This window comes from Chiroxiphia lanceolata, chromosome Z, assembly GCF_009829145.1.
Source record: "Chiroxiphia lanceolata isolate bChiLan1 chromosome Z, bChiLan1.pri, whole genome shotgun sequence".
Taxonomy (NCBI): domain Eukaryota; kingdom Metazoa; phylum Chordata; class Aves; order Passeriformes; family Pipridae; genus Chiroxiphia; species Chiroxiphia lanceolata.
In genome coordinates this window covers 1731579-1744375 of record NC_045671.1, presented here as the reverse complement: position 1 = coordinate 1744375, position 12797 = coordinate 1731579, and the positions used below count along the sequence as shown (strand labels likewise).

Genomic DNA, 12797 nt, shown 5'->3' with positions numbered 1-12797 from the left:
TCCACTCATGGATTGACAAGGGAAAACTAATTAGGCTCCTAAATTTGCTTCCTACATAAATCTAAGTCCTTTCACTTCTCATTGAAGTGTTGTCACTGTGACAGAAAGCCCATTTCTCTGAATGGGTACAAAGGGTTTTGGTTAAAGCAGAATAAAAATATGCATATTTCAAGATGCACTTCCCTGGGAGCCATAAAACACCCCTCAATGCCTGCAGTCTGCACTCACCCTGCAAGCTCTGGCTTAACACTCTACCCAGATCTACCCCCAGCTCAAAATTACAGGATATATTCGGGGAGGAAAGTCATTTTTTGCAATCAGCCGCTTGCCATTGTGACTGACTGAAACTGCGATGAGATGGATGCTTGAAGAAGCAGCAAGGGTTAAACCTTGGAAGAGTACAGGCAGGACTTGGGGATGAAGTAGTTGATCAAAGGGTGGCTCAGAAGTTATTTAAAAATAAACCAGAAAGTAGAACTTCCCGGCGGTTGCTGCTGTAATTACAATGCAGACAACGGAGCCGTGGTGCTGTTAAGGTTACTGGATTTTCCTAGCAGCTGTGTTTAATTTACTTAAAACATGCAAAGCCATCAGGTCAGATCCCATTAGCAGAATCTCTCCAGAGCGCTGCAAGACATGGCCAGCCCAGCACCACAGAAATGCTGAGGCAAAAAACACAAGTGCAAAATGCCCCCGAAGAAGTAAGAGGGATTCGTGCCATGGCCAACACCACCCCTCACCCACAGAAGATGCCCAGTGGTCAGTCCCTCCTGCTGACCCAAGGACCTGTCCCTGTCCCTTTCCTCCCATCACAAGCCACCTTTTGCTGTGGTCTCCTAAGATCACCAGAGACAGAGATCAGCACAAATACCTTGATTGGTTGTGAGGAGAAGGGTCCTAGAAAATTTGGGATCAAGAATTTAGGAAAGTCCTTTGCGTGTGTTTTGCTACAACACAGTTCTCTGTGTGTGTCCTGCAACCAGCTTATGAAGACACACAATGTCCCACCTGGATCCCTCTACCCTCCAAGCATCCCCCTGGCTTTCATGTTGCATTAGAGAGAAGACAAACTTGTCTTGAATCACACTCAGAGTCCATATCAGAGATGGGAGCTTGGTGAGTTTGTGGGTCAGGATTCCATCTTTGGAGCTTTGTTCACATGGAAATAATTCATCAGGAGTCTTTCCAAAACACAACCTTCTTGTCAGGAAAAGTCTTCTAGAGATCTTTTTCTGTTTTGTTTTCTTTTGTGCTGTTTTGTTTTTCACCCTTTTAACACTGGCTCAGCCCTCTCTCCACCAAAGGGAACATCAGGGTTTCATCCACTACTCGTGGTTTCTACCAGCTCGATTCTATTTCTAAAATTAGCATCCTGAGAGATGTAATTGCTAGAACAAAAGGTGTTAGGTCACGTTTTGGTCCCTGCACATCATGCTAAGTGCATCTGCAGCCACCTAGAACCACCTCAGCGTCAGCCACAAACTGAAGCTCAAACGTGTCCTGCTCCACTGAGCCCTACTCAGCAGAGTGATGCAGTTTTGATGGGTGTTGATGCCAAAAACAAGAGAACTGAAGACAAGGAGAGAGGAGAAAATGCCATGGGCTCCCTTCTGCACATGGCCCAGACACACAGAATGGGAAAATAAAATAAAATAAAATAAAATAAAATAAAATAAAATAAAATAAATAAAATAAAATAAAATAAAATACAAGAGAATGTATTGCCCATAGAAGCTGTGGCTGCCCCATCCCTGGAAGTGCCCAAGGTCAGGTTGGATGGGGCTTGAAGTAACCTGGGATAGTGGAAAGTGTCCCTGCCCACGGCAGAGGGTCTGGAATTAGAAGATCTTTAAGGTCTCTCCCAACCCAAACTATTCTGTGATTCTGTGACTCTATGAACACAGTAGAATAGAATAAAACAGAATAAAACAAAGTAAAACAAAAATAAATATAATAAAACAATTAAAAGTCAAACACCATAAATAGTAGAAAATAATGTGTTATTTTTTGTTTATGGGAATTCTGAAAACATATGGCCAAGATGCATGACCATTGTTGACGAGGACCAGTACTTCTCACCATCAGAACCCTTCCTGAAATCAGCAGCTCCCGGCACTGTGTGCAAGGAACCCCAGCCTGGAGTCCCTGGAAGAGCTTAAGATCATCCTTCCAGCACAAAACTCCAATGCAGGCTCATCCTTCATGGCTTAGAAAGGTGTGAGACTTATTTGTATAATAAATGACAAGGCAGGAATATAGATTTCTGTCAGATCACCCGCTCCCTTCCCTTTGAAAGAAATCTGTTTATTCTGAGAGAATCGTCTCTTCCCCAGATAAATGGTGTTTGTAGTCAGTTTAGCTCGCTGAGATACGCATTCTTTTGCATGCCTGTAATGAATTTTCACAGCTAGAGCCCTAATCCAGTCTAGTCATGGAGGGTTTATCAGGACCTCTTATTTTATTTCTACCGGTAAATGGGAATTGCTTTCCTTATCACTATCTAGGAGCACCTGACTGATTTTTGCTTCATATTTCCTATCCCACTGGAATTCAGGATGTGGTTTTTATCTGATGCTGTACAGTTGTTGCTCATGTTAGCTGCCTTTTCATTTTAATTTGCTGGATTTATTGCTCTTTCTTCCCCCCCGCCGCCCCGCAAGAGATTTTACTTTAAGATCTGAGTCCCTCCTTGCTCCCTTCCATCCTCCTGATCACATTTCTTGGGTGATCCTCAGGAAGACAGAATCAAGGCTTGTCTTGCCTTCATCTGCTTGATGCTTTTGAGCAATCTGGTCTGCTGGAAGGTGTCCCTGCCCATGGCAGCGGGATGGAATGAGGTGAGCTTAGAGTTCCCTTCCAACCCAAACCATTCTATGATGCTTTCCCTCGGGAGACGACTCAACCACTGGGCTTGTCCACCCATCCATCCCACATTTCACCACTGGGAAAGCACGAAACTATACAATAACAAGCAGAAATTATCCCTAACTTAGAGTTTAAAAGCAAACAAATCCATGAGAGCAAGGCCTTGCTGATGTGATGGTTGTGGCTGCTGCAACCAGGGGGCAGGTACATAGCTCTCAACTCTGGAAAAGTGAACCCACTGCTGCTGGAAAGGCACAAGAAGACCTATAAATCCTGCAGATAACAACGTGATGGATCAGTAGTGGCAAGACATTAACCTTCACTCTTGAGGAGACACCCAAATGATAACACCTGTAGCCAGGCCACTCCAGAGTTATCAGTCTTGTCACTCATGAAGATAAATCTATCTGACCTAAACCATCATCCTACGCCCCTCTGGCTTCCTCACTCAAAATCCCTGTGGATACCAGCAGGGATCAGGAAAATCACACCTAATAATCAATTGAGTGTGTGCAACAATGCTCACATGGAAACCATTTCCTTGAGTATGTTAAAATAATCCCTCAGAGCAGGGAAAAAAACAAGGTGGGCTTGAAGGCTGGTCTGCAGGGAAAGTGCTACATGTCAGTGACAACCATGGAAGGACAGAAAACAGTTACCAAAGTCTCAAGGAGCTGTCATGTACAGAAAAATGTAAGTTAATTAAAGCCACTTAAACAAATACATCTGGGACAGGGGCATGGGATGCAGGGAGGGAGAATGAAGTGATGTTAAAAGCTCAGACACATGGTGAATCCCAGACAGGACGCAAGGAAACCTAATTGGCAAAACCCAGATGAGCCCCTTGCCGTGGAGCTGTGCTGGAGAGGGCAGTGAGAGCATTTTTCCACAGCCCCACAGGGATTCCCAGGCTCAGGGGGTCTGCCCCTCCTCTGGAAAACACCATTGAGACTCCATTGATCCTCTCCTAGACCAAACAGTGCTGGCTTGGGATTATAGATCCAATACTTGCCTTCCTGTTGTCTTCCCTCCTGTCCCTACCATAACATTCAACTGAAACAAGAACCTCAGGCAAAGCATGCATGTGGCTAAGTGTAATGATGTAAATCCACCCCAAACACAACACCAGGGCCAACATCAGCTCCACCTTCACCTCCTCTGAGCACAGTCTCCCCTGAGCCTCCAGAGGTGACTTGCCTCCTATCATGCTCAGAAGTTGAGTATAGGTTATTCACACCAGCCACTGCTGATATAAAAGCCAAACAAGAAAAATTTGAATAGGCTCTGTGTATTTTTATTGCAATCAGCTCCCAAAGAAACCTAAACTGTTAGCTCTTTATAAATTCCTTTGAGCATTGGTTCAAAAGTGGAACCAAAATAACCTGCATGAGTTTGGGTCATCATGGAGAGCCTGTATCTGCCAAAGCAGATGCTCAGCTGGCCCATTGAGATATTCCTGGTTGGAAAGCAGCACTGGCCAGGCTCAAACGGGAAGGGAAACAGGAAGCAGACCCATCTGCACACCATCAAATTCCTGCTGAGGGATGACAGCATGCAAGACTGCTGCCTGCAAGAGGAAGTCTTGCCATGGCATCAGCCCGGCCCAGTTAGAGCCCAGGCAGCACTGAAACACAGATGGAGCGAGGAGGACCCAGGCTTCCAAAGCATCTTAGCCAGCTTCCCATCCTCCTTTACATGCTGGAATGGGAGTGACGCAGCAAACCCAACACCAACCCAGTGTGCTCCTCCAGCAAAGCCAGGAGGCTGCTGGAGTCTGGTTACCTTGATTATCAGGGAGCCGGTGCAGTGAAGGACCTGGATCACAGGGCACAGCGTCTGAGATCTCATTCCTCACCCCTGAGCTCATCTTCTAACTCCAAACCAGGCTTTGCTACAGATCTTTCATTCCAACCCTGGGTAAGACCAACTCATCACAAGTCTCTTCAAGGAGACCTTAGAGCCCCTTTCAAGGGCCTAAAGGAGCTCCAGGAAAGCTGGAGAGGGACTTGGGACAAGGGATGGAGGGACAAGGGGGAATGGCTTCATACTGACAGAAGGCAGGGCTAGATGGGATATTGGGAAGGAACTCCTGTCTGTGAGAGTGGGGAGGCCCTGGCACAGGTTACCCAGAGAGCTGTGGCTGCCCCTGGATCACTGGAAGTGTCCAAAGCCAGGGTGGATGGGGTTTGGAGCAACCTGGGCTGGTGGAAGGTGTCCCTGCTCATGACAGGATGGTGGAACTGGATGGTCACTTCCAACCCAAACCATTCTGTGCTTCTATGGCTATGCAGACAGCATTAGAGCCTGGTCTCTTGAAATATGGCCCAGTACAGCATTCCCCTCTCTGCCCGCAGCTCTGGGCAGGCAGCCAAGGCCCCCCACCCATGCCCCCAACCCCTTCCCTCCCCAGAGTGACTTCCTTAATGCAGTCCAGCTGCCTGCCCCCACCCGCCAAGGGCTGACAGATTTGTGCTGTCCCCTTAGGGTGGGGTAGGTACATTTATTTCCTCTTTGGAAAAAAAAAAAAGAAAAGAAAAAAGGAAAAAAAATATGAAATTAACCTTTTCCTCTCCTCGCAAATGGACGAGAAGCTTCCCTGCCACAGAAATAGTTGCAGGACTAAGATATCTGTTCCCACAGCTGCACCAATGCTATTCTGGTTCAGCTAAAATTAAAGAGCTGAAGTTGTACGTGGGCCTTCATGAAACTGTCATGGGGACCACAAGATTAGAGGACCAGATGGTGACCTGGAAGACTGAGGTCTACTCTCAGCTGTGCCAAGGGATTCTCATATGTGTCAGAGCATGTCTGTCCACCCCTGTTTAACAGAATCCTAAAATGATTTCTGTTGGAAGGGACTAAAGATCATCTGGTTTCAAGCCCCTGCCATGGACAGGGACACTTTCCACTATCCCAGGTTGCTCCAAGCTCCATCCAACCTGGCCTTGGACACTTCCAGGGATGGGGCAGCCACAGCTTTTCCATGCCAGTGCCTCACCACCCTTATCATAAAGAATTTCTTCATCATATCTACTTTGGGTCTCCCTGCTTTTAATTTAAAATCATCACCCTTTGTCCTATCACTACAGACCCTACTAAAAAAGTCTGTCTATATCTTTCTTCTAAGCCCCCTTTAAGTACTGAAAAACCAACAAGTCTTGCCCTATCACCTCCAGCGCCCGTTCAAATGCCAGCTAGAGATCCAACAGCACTGAAAAAAAATCAGGAAAGTACAGGATAACCCCAGCATCCCTGCCACCATCCCCTCTCCCACCACGAGCAGGTCCTCTGCCAGCAACTGTGCCAGCTATTGTTGGGCACATAAAGCCTGGTCCACGGGGCCTGCTGTCAGCATGCAGCTCATTACTCTGCAAAGGGCTTTGAAATGCTTGGAATATGAAAGGTGCTCCATCAGACCAAATTCAGCTCCGTTTGCTATTACAATACAGTGCTTTTCTTTTGTCTGTGCCTTTTGATGATGTGCAATTGTTCCCCTCAGTCAGTATTTTGGAGTCATTAGTTGGAATTAGTAAAGTTCCCGGCTGCCGGACTTTTCCAACGCTCTGTTCTCGGGCTACAAAGAGTCGGCGAGGAGTTGTCCTGCTTTCACTGAGCTGGAGGCACAGCGGGGAGCATCCTGGGGGGAGCAGGCAGTCTGCTCAACTCCACTTTCCCCCTGCAGGCACCGGGAAACGCGTGTGCCAACAAGATGCTGCGGGTGGTCGCGGGGGCGCCGGTGCCTCCTGGCCAGTGGGGAACCTGAGACCCTCTCATTTGGTACCTCTGGCGGGACCAGGTGAAGGGCTCCACCTCATCGTGTCCACATTTAGGCAGCACATCCCACAAAGTTCGGGTTTCTCTCCCAGGAATCCCCCACTCCCCATTTAAAGGCACCAGCACTGAAGAAGTCACCTTCCTGAGGGTGACAGGGACCTCTGCTTGGCATCCTCCACAGTGAAAACACGTGGATGTGCCTGACCTTGTCCTCTAATTTTTGCTCATGTTATGCCTTTCCAGCTACATCAGAAGGCCTCCTAGTGTCAAGAAACTTTTTCCTGAAGGCCTTTATACATGGAACATACACCTCTGTGGGCAACCTGTGCCCATGTCTCATCACTAACAATTTGTTCCTTCTACCCTTTCTGAATCTCCCCTCTTGGTGCAAAACCATTTTCCTGTGTACTGTTGCTCCAAAGTCCCTCTCCAGCTCTCTTGGAGGCCCTTTAAGCACTGGAAGGGGCTCTAAAGTCTCCCCAGAGTCTTGTCTTCTCCAGGCTGAACAGCCCCAGCTCTCCCAGCCTGTCCACTGATCATTTTTGTGTTTGCCTCTGATAGAGGATTCATTCCTGTTCACCAACAAGCAGTTCCAGCAGATAAGTGAAGTGATGAAGCTCCATGGGCTATGCCCATCTGATGTTGCTATCTGGCCCCAGCTCACACCTGTGACCAAGGTGCAGACCCTTCCTCATCCAGCCATCCCACCACATTCTTCTGGATGCAGTATGGGTATCCGGCCACTAGAACCCCAAAACAAAACCAGGGACAAACCAACCTTATGGGTATCCTTCGGGAGAAGAGCTCAGCACCAAACACAGCTCCTTTAGCAGTTGTTCGTCTTTCACAAGGGATTGTACTTCCATCCCCCAAGGATTTCCCTGAAAATCATCTCACAGATCATCCCACCTAACACTCACAACAGCGTTTCCATTGCGACACAACCAAATGCAGACAATTCACACCTCTCACCTTGCATTTTTTAATGTAATACAGTACAATAAAGCAGCCTGCCCAGATTCCAGCCTAATCTAAAAACAACTTTATGGCTTCTAATTTTAGCACTAATCTTCCTTTGCTATGGTTGTGTGATTTCTAATTATTTTATCCCCAAGCCTTGCTTTGATGGATAGTTGTACCTTTTCCAATGCCAAGTGACTTGTAAAGTACCTTTAAAAAATACGCTGATCTTTTCAGACTCATTTCCAGTTCCTACACAAATAATATTCTCATATATGGCTTCACTGCAGAAATATTATTATTATTAAAATAATAATAATAATAAAAGCAATACAATTCAAAAAGGAGAGCTCCATTTCTTAGGACTATCCCAATCTGCCCCTGCAAACGAAATGTTTTCTCTCAGAAGTTGTTATAGAGCATAAATCCGTTATCGAGACACGGATCTCTCAATAATTCAGTGCCTTTGGCTTGGCAAAGCTCCCAGAACAGTTTGCCTTTATCTAATCCCTATCTTCAGGTTACAACACGTGGAAGAGCATTTGGCCACACCAAAAACCTCGTGGGGGATGGTGCGAGGGACGACACGAAGTGGTGGCAGAGACACGTTTGCTTCGACGCTCCCCAGGAGTGCCACCTGCCCAAATCCCCCGAGCTTGCAAATATCAGCCTTCAGCTGAAGATGCATTGCAGGGGTTCAGGATGAGCTTCAACCCCAAGGTCCTCGACAGGTAGGCGTTTTCTCTCCTACCACACTCACCTGAAGCAACCCCTTGATCCTCCTAATCGCTGACCTAGATCAAACCTGGATCTGATACCGTTAAATTCACGCAAAAAAATATATACTGTGAAAGGGGATGCTGCCTGAAGAATGACTCAGGATGCTGAGCCTGCCTGGCTCTGCCACGGGATTGCACGTCCCTGTAGGACCTGCCACCAGCAGCCAGCACTCAAACAGGGGATGCAGACACAGGACTGGTGGATGTTTGTTGGGTTATTTCCTTCCCCAGGATTTATACTGCGCTCCGGTCAATTGGAAAACATCCACTTGACCTGAGACCTTTTTGTTTTAGTTACTCTCCAAGCTTTGACAGCAGCAGTTTAAACACAAAGCATATGAGTTTCAGCACCGAGGAAGCACCCCATCCCTACAAATACTGAGTGGATGGGGAGGAGTATCATACTGCAGCCCTGAGGGTGAACACATTTCTTGTTTCTCATTCTTCGTTTTCCCCTCCTTCACTTTCTGAGCCTGTTTCACCATCCACGTCTTCTCCCTCCCCATTGGAAATCTGAGTTTAGCTCCCCACCACAATATTCAAGAGAAGGATACAGGTTGTGGTTTGTTTTAATTCCCTGCACAATGCTGTGTATGGAGTATTTGAAATGGAGATTGTCAAAACAGGAAACAACCCAGTCAAAGTCCTCAGGCCTGGATCCTGAAATGTCACCATACAGAGCTGCAAGGAATGGAGAAAAGCCCTCTGTTCCCACACGGAGAGAGGATGCTCTGGGAGAGCAGCCAGTGACACACCATCTGCCCTCATGCCATCCTGATCTTGGGAGCTGGGCTTTAACCTCTGCTGAAATCAGTGCAAAGCTTGTTTTTATTAACTGGGGGGGGAAACCTAGCAGACGGGGTTAAAAATTATAACCCTCTGTTGACTGATACTTTTATTGACATAGAGAATTTCATATGGAATATCAACATGTTCAGGAAACCAACCCTACAGGAAATCTTTCACTCTTAGTGCTGCAGAGTAACTTCCACAGCATCCTGCTGGCTTCCTCCTTACTCCTCTCAAAACTCACCCCTGAGATCCTCGCCTCTAGAGCTCATGCTCTGAGTTTGAGTGGGTCTTGCTGGGATAGAAAAAATGAATCTTGGGTCAAATCCTGCCTGTGCACCTCAGGGAAAGCACGAGGCTGACACTGCACCTCCATGGGGATGCGGAGCAGAACAGTGTTTGGTCCTAGGTTCTTTGATTTCCACCTATCCTTGGAGCAAAGACTGAAAGTTTCTCAAAGGCACAACAGTGATGTCAGCTTTGGAGGAGAGAATGCAGCTACTGTAAACCAAGATAAGTAAGATTTTCACAACTTATTTTTCTGCAGAAAACAGATGCTGGATCTATTTTTAAAAGCAGGCTCCTGAACCTGTAGGTTTTGAGCACTTCTTAGAAGTCTGACCTGAACAAGCATCCTTGCCAATGAATATTGCTATTGCAAGCCTTCGATTGCTCCTGATGGGAGTGAAAACTTTTTGTTGTGCTTGTTTCTTTGCTTTTACAGCTTTCTGCGAGTTAACTTCAGGAGAGCTTTCCAAGCAGAAGAGCTGGGGACCATTACCAGAATGGTGAACCAGCAGTTCTGGTTTCCCAGAAACATGGTGGATGCCCTATCCCTGGAAACATTCAGGTCAGGTTGGATGGGGTTTGGAGTAACCTGGTCCAGTGGAAGGTGTCTCCCTGCCTATGGTAGGGGAGTTGGACTAGATGGCCTTTAAATTCCCTTTCAACCCAAACCATTCTGACTCCTCCTCTGGAAACAAAGCAGATATACTCTTTTATTTCTGAGGGATCAGTGGTATTATTGTAGTGTCAAGATACTAATCTAGAGTGACAACCTTCAGTAGGAAAAAAAAACCAACAAAGATTCATGGGATAAACAACTAGAAATGTCATTTCAGATGGTCTGCATAACCCAGAACATCAAATTTCACCCATCATCCAGGCAGAGAATTAGAATAATTACCTAGGGCCTGGTCCTGAAAGGTGCTGAGTGCAGTCAAGTGGTCTCCACTCATAGAGTTCAATATCTCAGGGGCTCTCAGCAGGATCAGTCTTGGAGCCTGGGCAAAATAAGACAGGTTGGTCTTAGTCCAGTATTTATTAAAAAACCCCTACACAACCCATAATTTAAAAAAAAAAAACAAAACCAAAAACATTCCAGCTCCATGTGCCAGCCCCATTGTCCTGTACAGGGAACTAACTCAGGGGTCATGCAGACCACGGCTGAGGAGATGCTCTCCAACCCATAGGCATCCTCTGCAGATCCAGGATGGATGCCTTCAGCACATAGGAGAAAAATTACACCGGGATGGATGTGCCCATGGAGCTTCAATCCACATCCAGGAACACCTCGATGACGTTCCTGGGGAGCACTGAGTTATCCAAGACACCACACCTGGACACGTTACGCCGCCAACACCATCCCGGAGCTCACACACCTCCCTGGCACAAGGCAAAGCCCAGGGTTGCCTTGGCAAGTCTACGGGAAGCGATAAACCTGGAGATAAGAGGAGTTATCTGTGTTTCCAGGGAGGAGGGCGAGGAACACCCCTCGGAGCTCCCTGCCCGGCTGGCAGTGACGCGCGGCACGACAGCCCCGGGCGGGTACGGCCGTGCCAAGTGCAGGGTGAAGGCAGGGAAGAGGATGATGACGGGGACAGGATGACTCCTCCACACAGCCCTTTGTTTTGGGAGGTCCCCTGAGATGCTTGGCTCACAGCGGCCAAGTCCTCCTTCTTTCCCTAAAAGGGGAACGGATGAGGGGAGGAAAACAATGCTCTCTCCTCAGCTGCCTAATGGAAGAACAAAAGCACAGTGATCCCTTCCAAAATTGTCTTTTGAGGAACAGACCATTTGAGCCCGAAGGCCCAGTATTTCTGGTTTATTTATTTCTGGATGAACTCCAGCCTGCCGGAGTCTTTCTGTCCTTCCTCTGGGCTCTTGCAAAACCCGCCCAAAGCCACAGGGATCATGCAGGGCTTGCACAGACCCCAAATCCCATAGAGGATTTAACACCTAGCACCTTATAGAGATGATGAAGCCAAAGGTGAGGTTCCTCCACCAGACTCCACCACAAGCATGCCTCAGTCACAGGGTGGACAGGGCTTTGAGCAACTTGGTCTAGTGAAAGGTGTCCCTGCCCATGGCAGAAGGTGAAACTGGATCATCTTTAGGGTCCCTCCCAACCCAAACCATTCTATTGATAGCCCTGGTCCAGCAGGATGCATTTGGCAGGGAAGGTCTGCTCCAGTCTGATCCCACTGAAAACTGTAACCAAAACCCACTAAAGCCAAAACCAGTACAAAACCAGCATCAGATCTTTCCTTGCCCAGCAGCAGTGTCTGCTAGGGAGCAGAAGGGGATTTCTGCTGTGCTGACTGCTCATGGAAAGTCCCTGACTGGCCCACAACTGTGGAAAAAACGGAAAATAGAACTTTAATACCAAGTTGGTGGTAGGCTGTCTATTTTTCTCTCCTGTGACTGGTTACCATGGATAAATTTCTGAGGTCGACCACGCAATTGTTCGCTGCACTGCTCCTATTAAACAGAGGATGATCAAATCATCCCATTTGTACCGTACTTTAATTTCCAGAAATTCTTTGTTCGTTTGTTTGCTTAAATTATTTCTCTCATTTGAAGAAACAATGCAGCCTTACAAAGCGAGGGCCCAAATCTCTCGAGCCACCCTGCTGTGGTTCATTACTTCTACACCAGTTAACAAGGCCAGTAATTTCCCTAAGGTTTAATAGCAAATCCTCTTTCCAGAATGCAGAGAGACAGGACATTTTAACAAACTCAGTGCTGTATCCCAGTGATGCCATAGGTGAGGGATATCCTAGGCAAGGCACAGGTCTTCCTCAGGGTTAGTATACAGAAGCAGGTAACATAAATGACACTTTTTTTCACCAGAGGCTACTCCTTCAGCTGGGGCAGGGGACCTGGGAGTCAGAGCTCAGGTCATCAGCTCCACTTGGAAATGGGTTCCCGAAGCATTCCAGTCCGCATCCCAAAATACAGAGTGGTTTATTGCATTATGCTGGGATCAAGTAGATGACACTGGAGTGGCAGATCCAAGATGTACCTGGGCTGGGTATGTTGGAAGAGGCACACAACCCATTTCATTAATGACATGGATAGCAAAGTACACAGAACACCTGCCCACTACCTGACCATAAACTGCCCTTCTCACCAGTTTTGTCAACATCTTTCTATGCCCAAATCAGAAGAAAATATTAAAATTTGAAATAAAAGACAGAGAAGAGCTTGTGGAAAACAGGTAAATACATAAAACATACACACATATATATTGGAATCACAGAATCAGAATAATTTGGGTTGGAAAGGGCCTTTAAATTAAAAAACCAAACTGAAAGAAACCCAGCTGGAGGTGGTGATCTAGTCCAAATC

At 47.0% G+C, this 12797-nt stretch overlaps 1 protein-coding gene across 1 annotated transcript in view; it reads right to left on the bottom strand.

Annotated features, from left to right (window-relative positions):
• Positions 1-12797, bottom strand: part of ZBTB7C (zinc finger and BTB domain containing 7C) — a 117384-nt gene that overhangs the window by 82486 nt on the left and 22101 nt on the right. The window contains 1 exon segment of the mRNA XM_032676720.1: positions 10354-10450. Within this exon segment, the coding sequence (XP_032532611.1) occupies positions 10354-10405 (52 nt within the window). The 5' untranslated portion in view covers positions 10406-10450.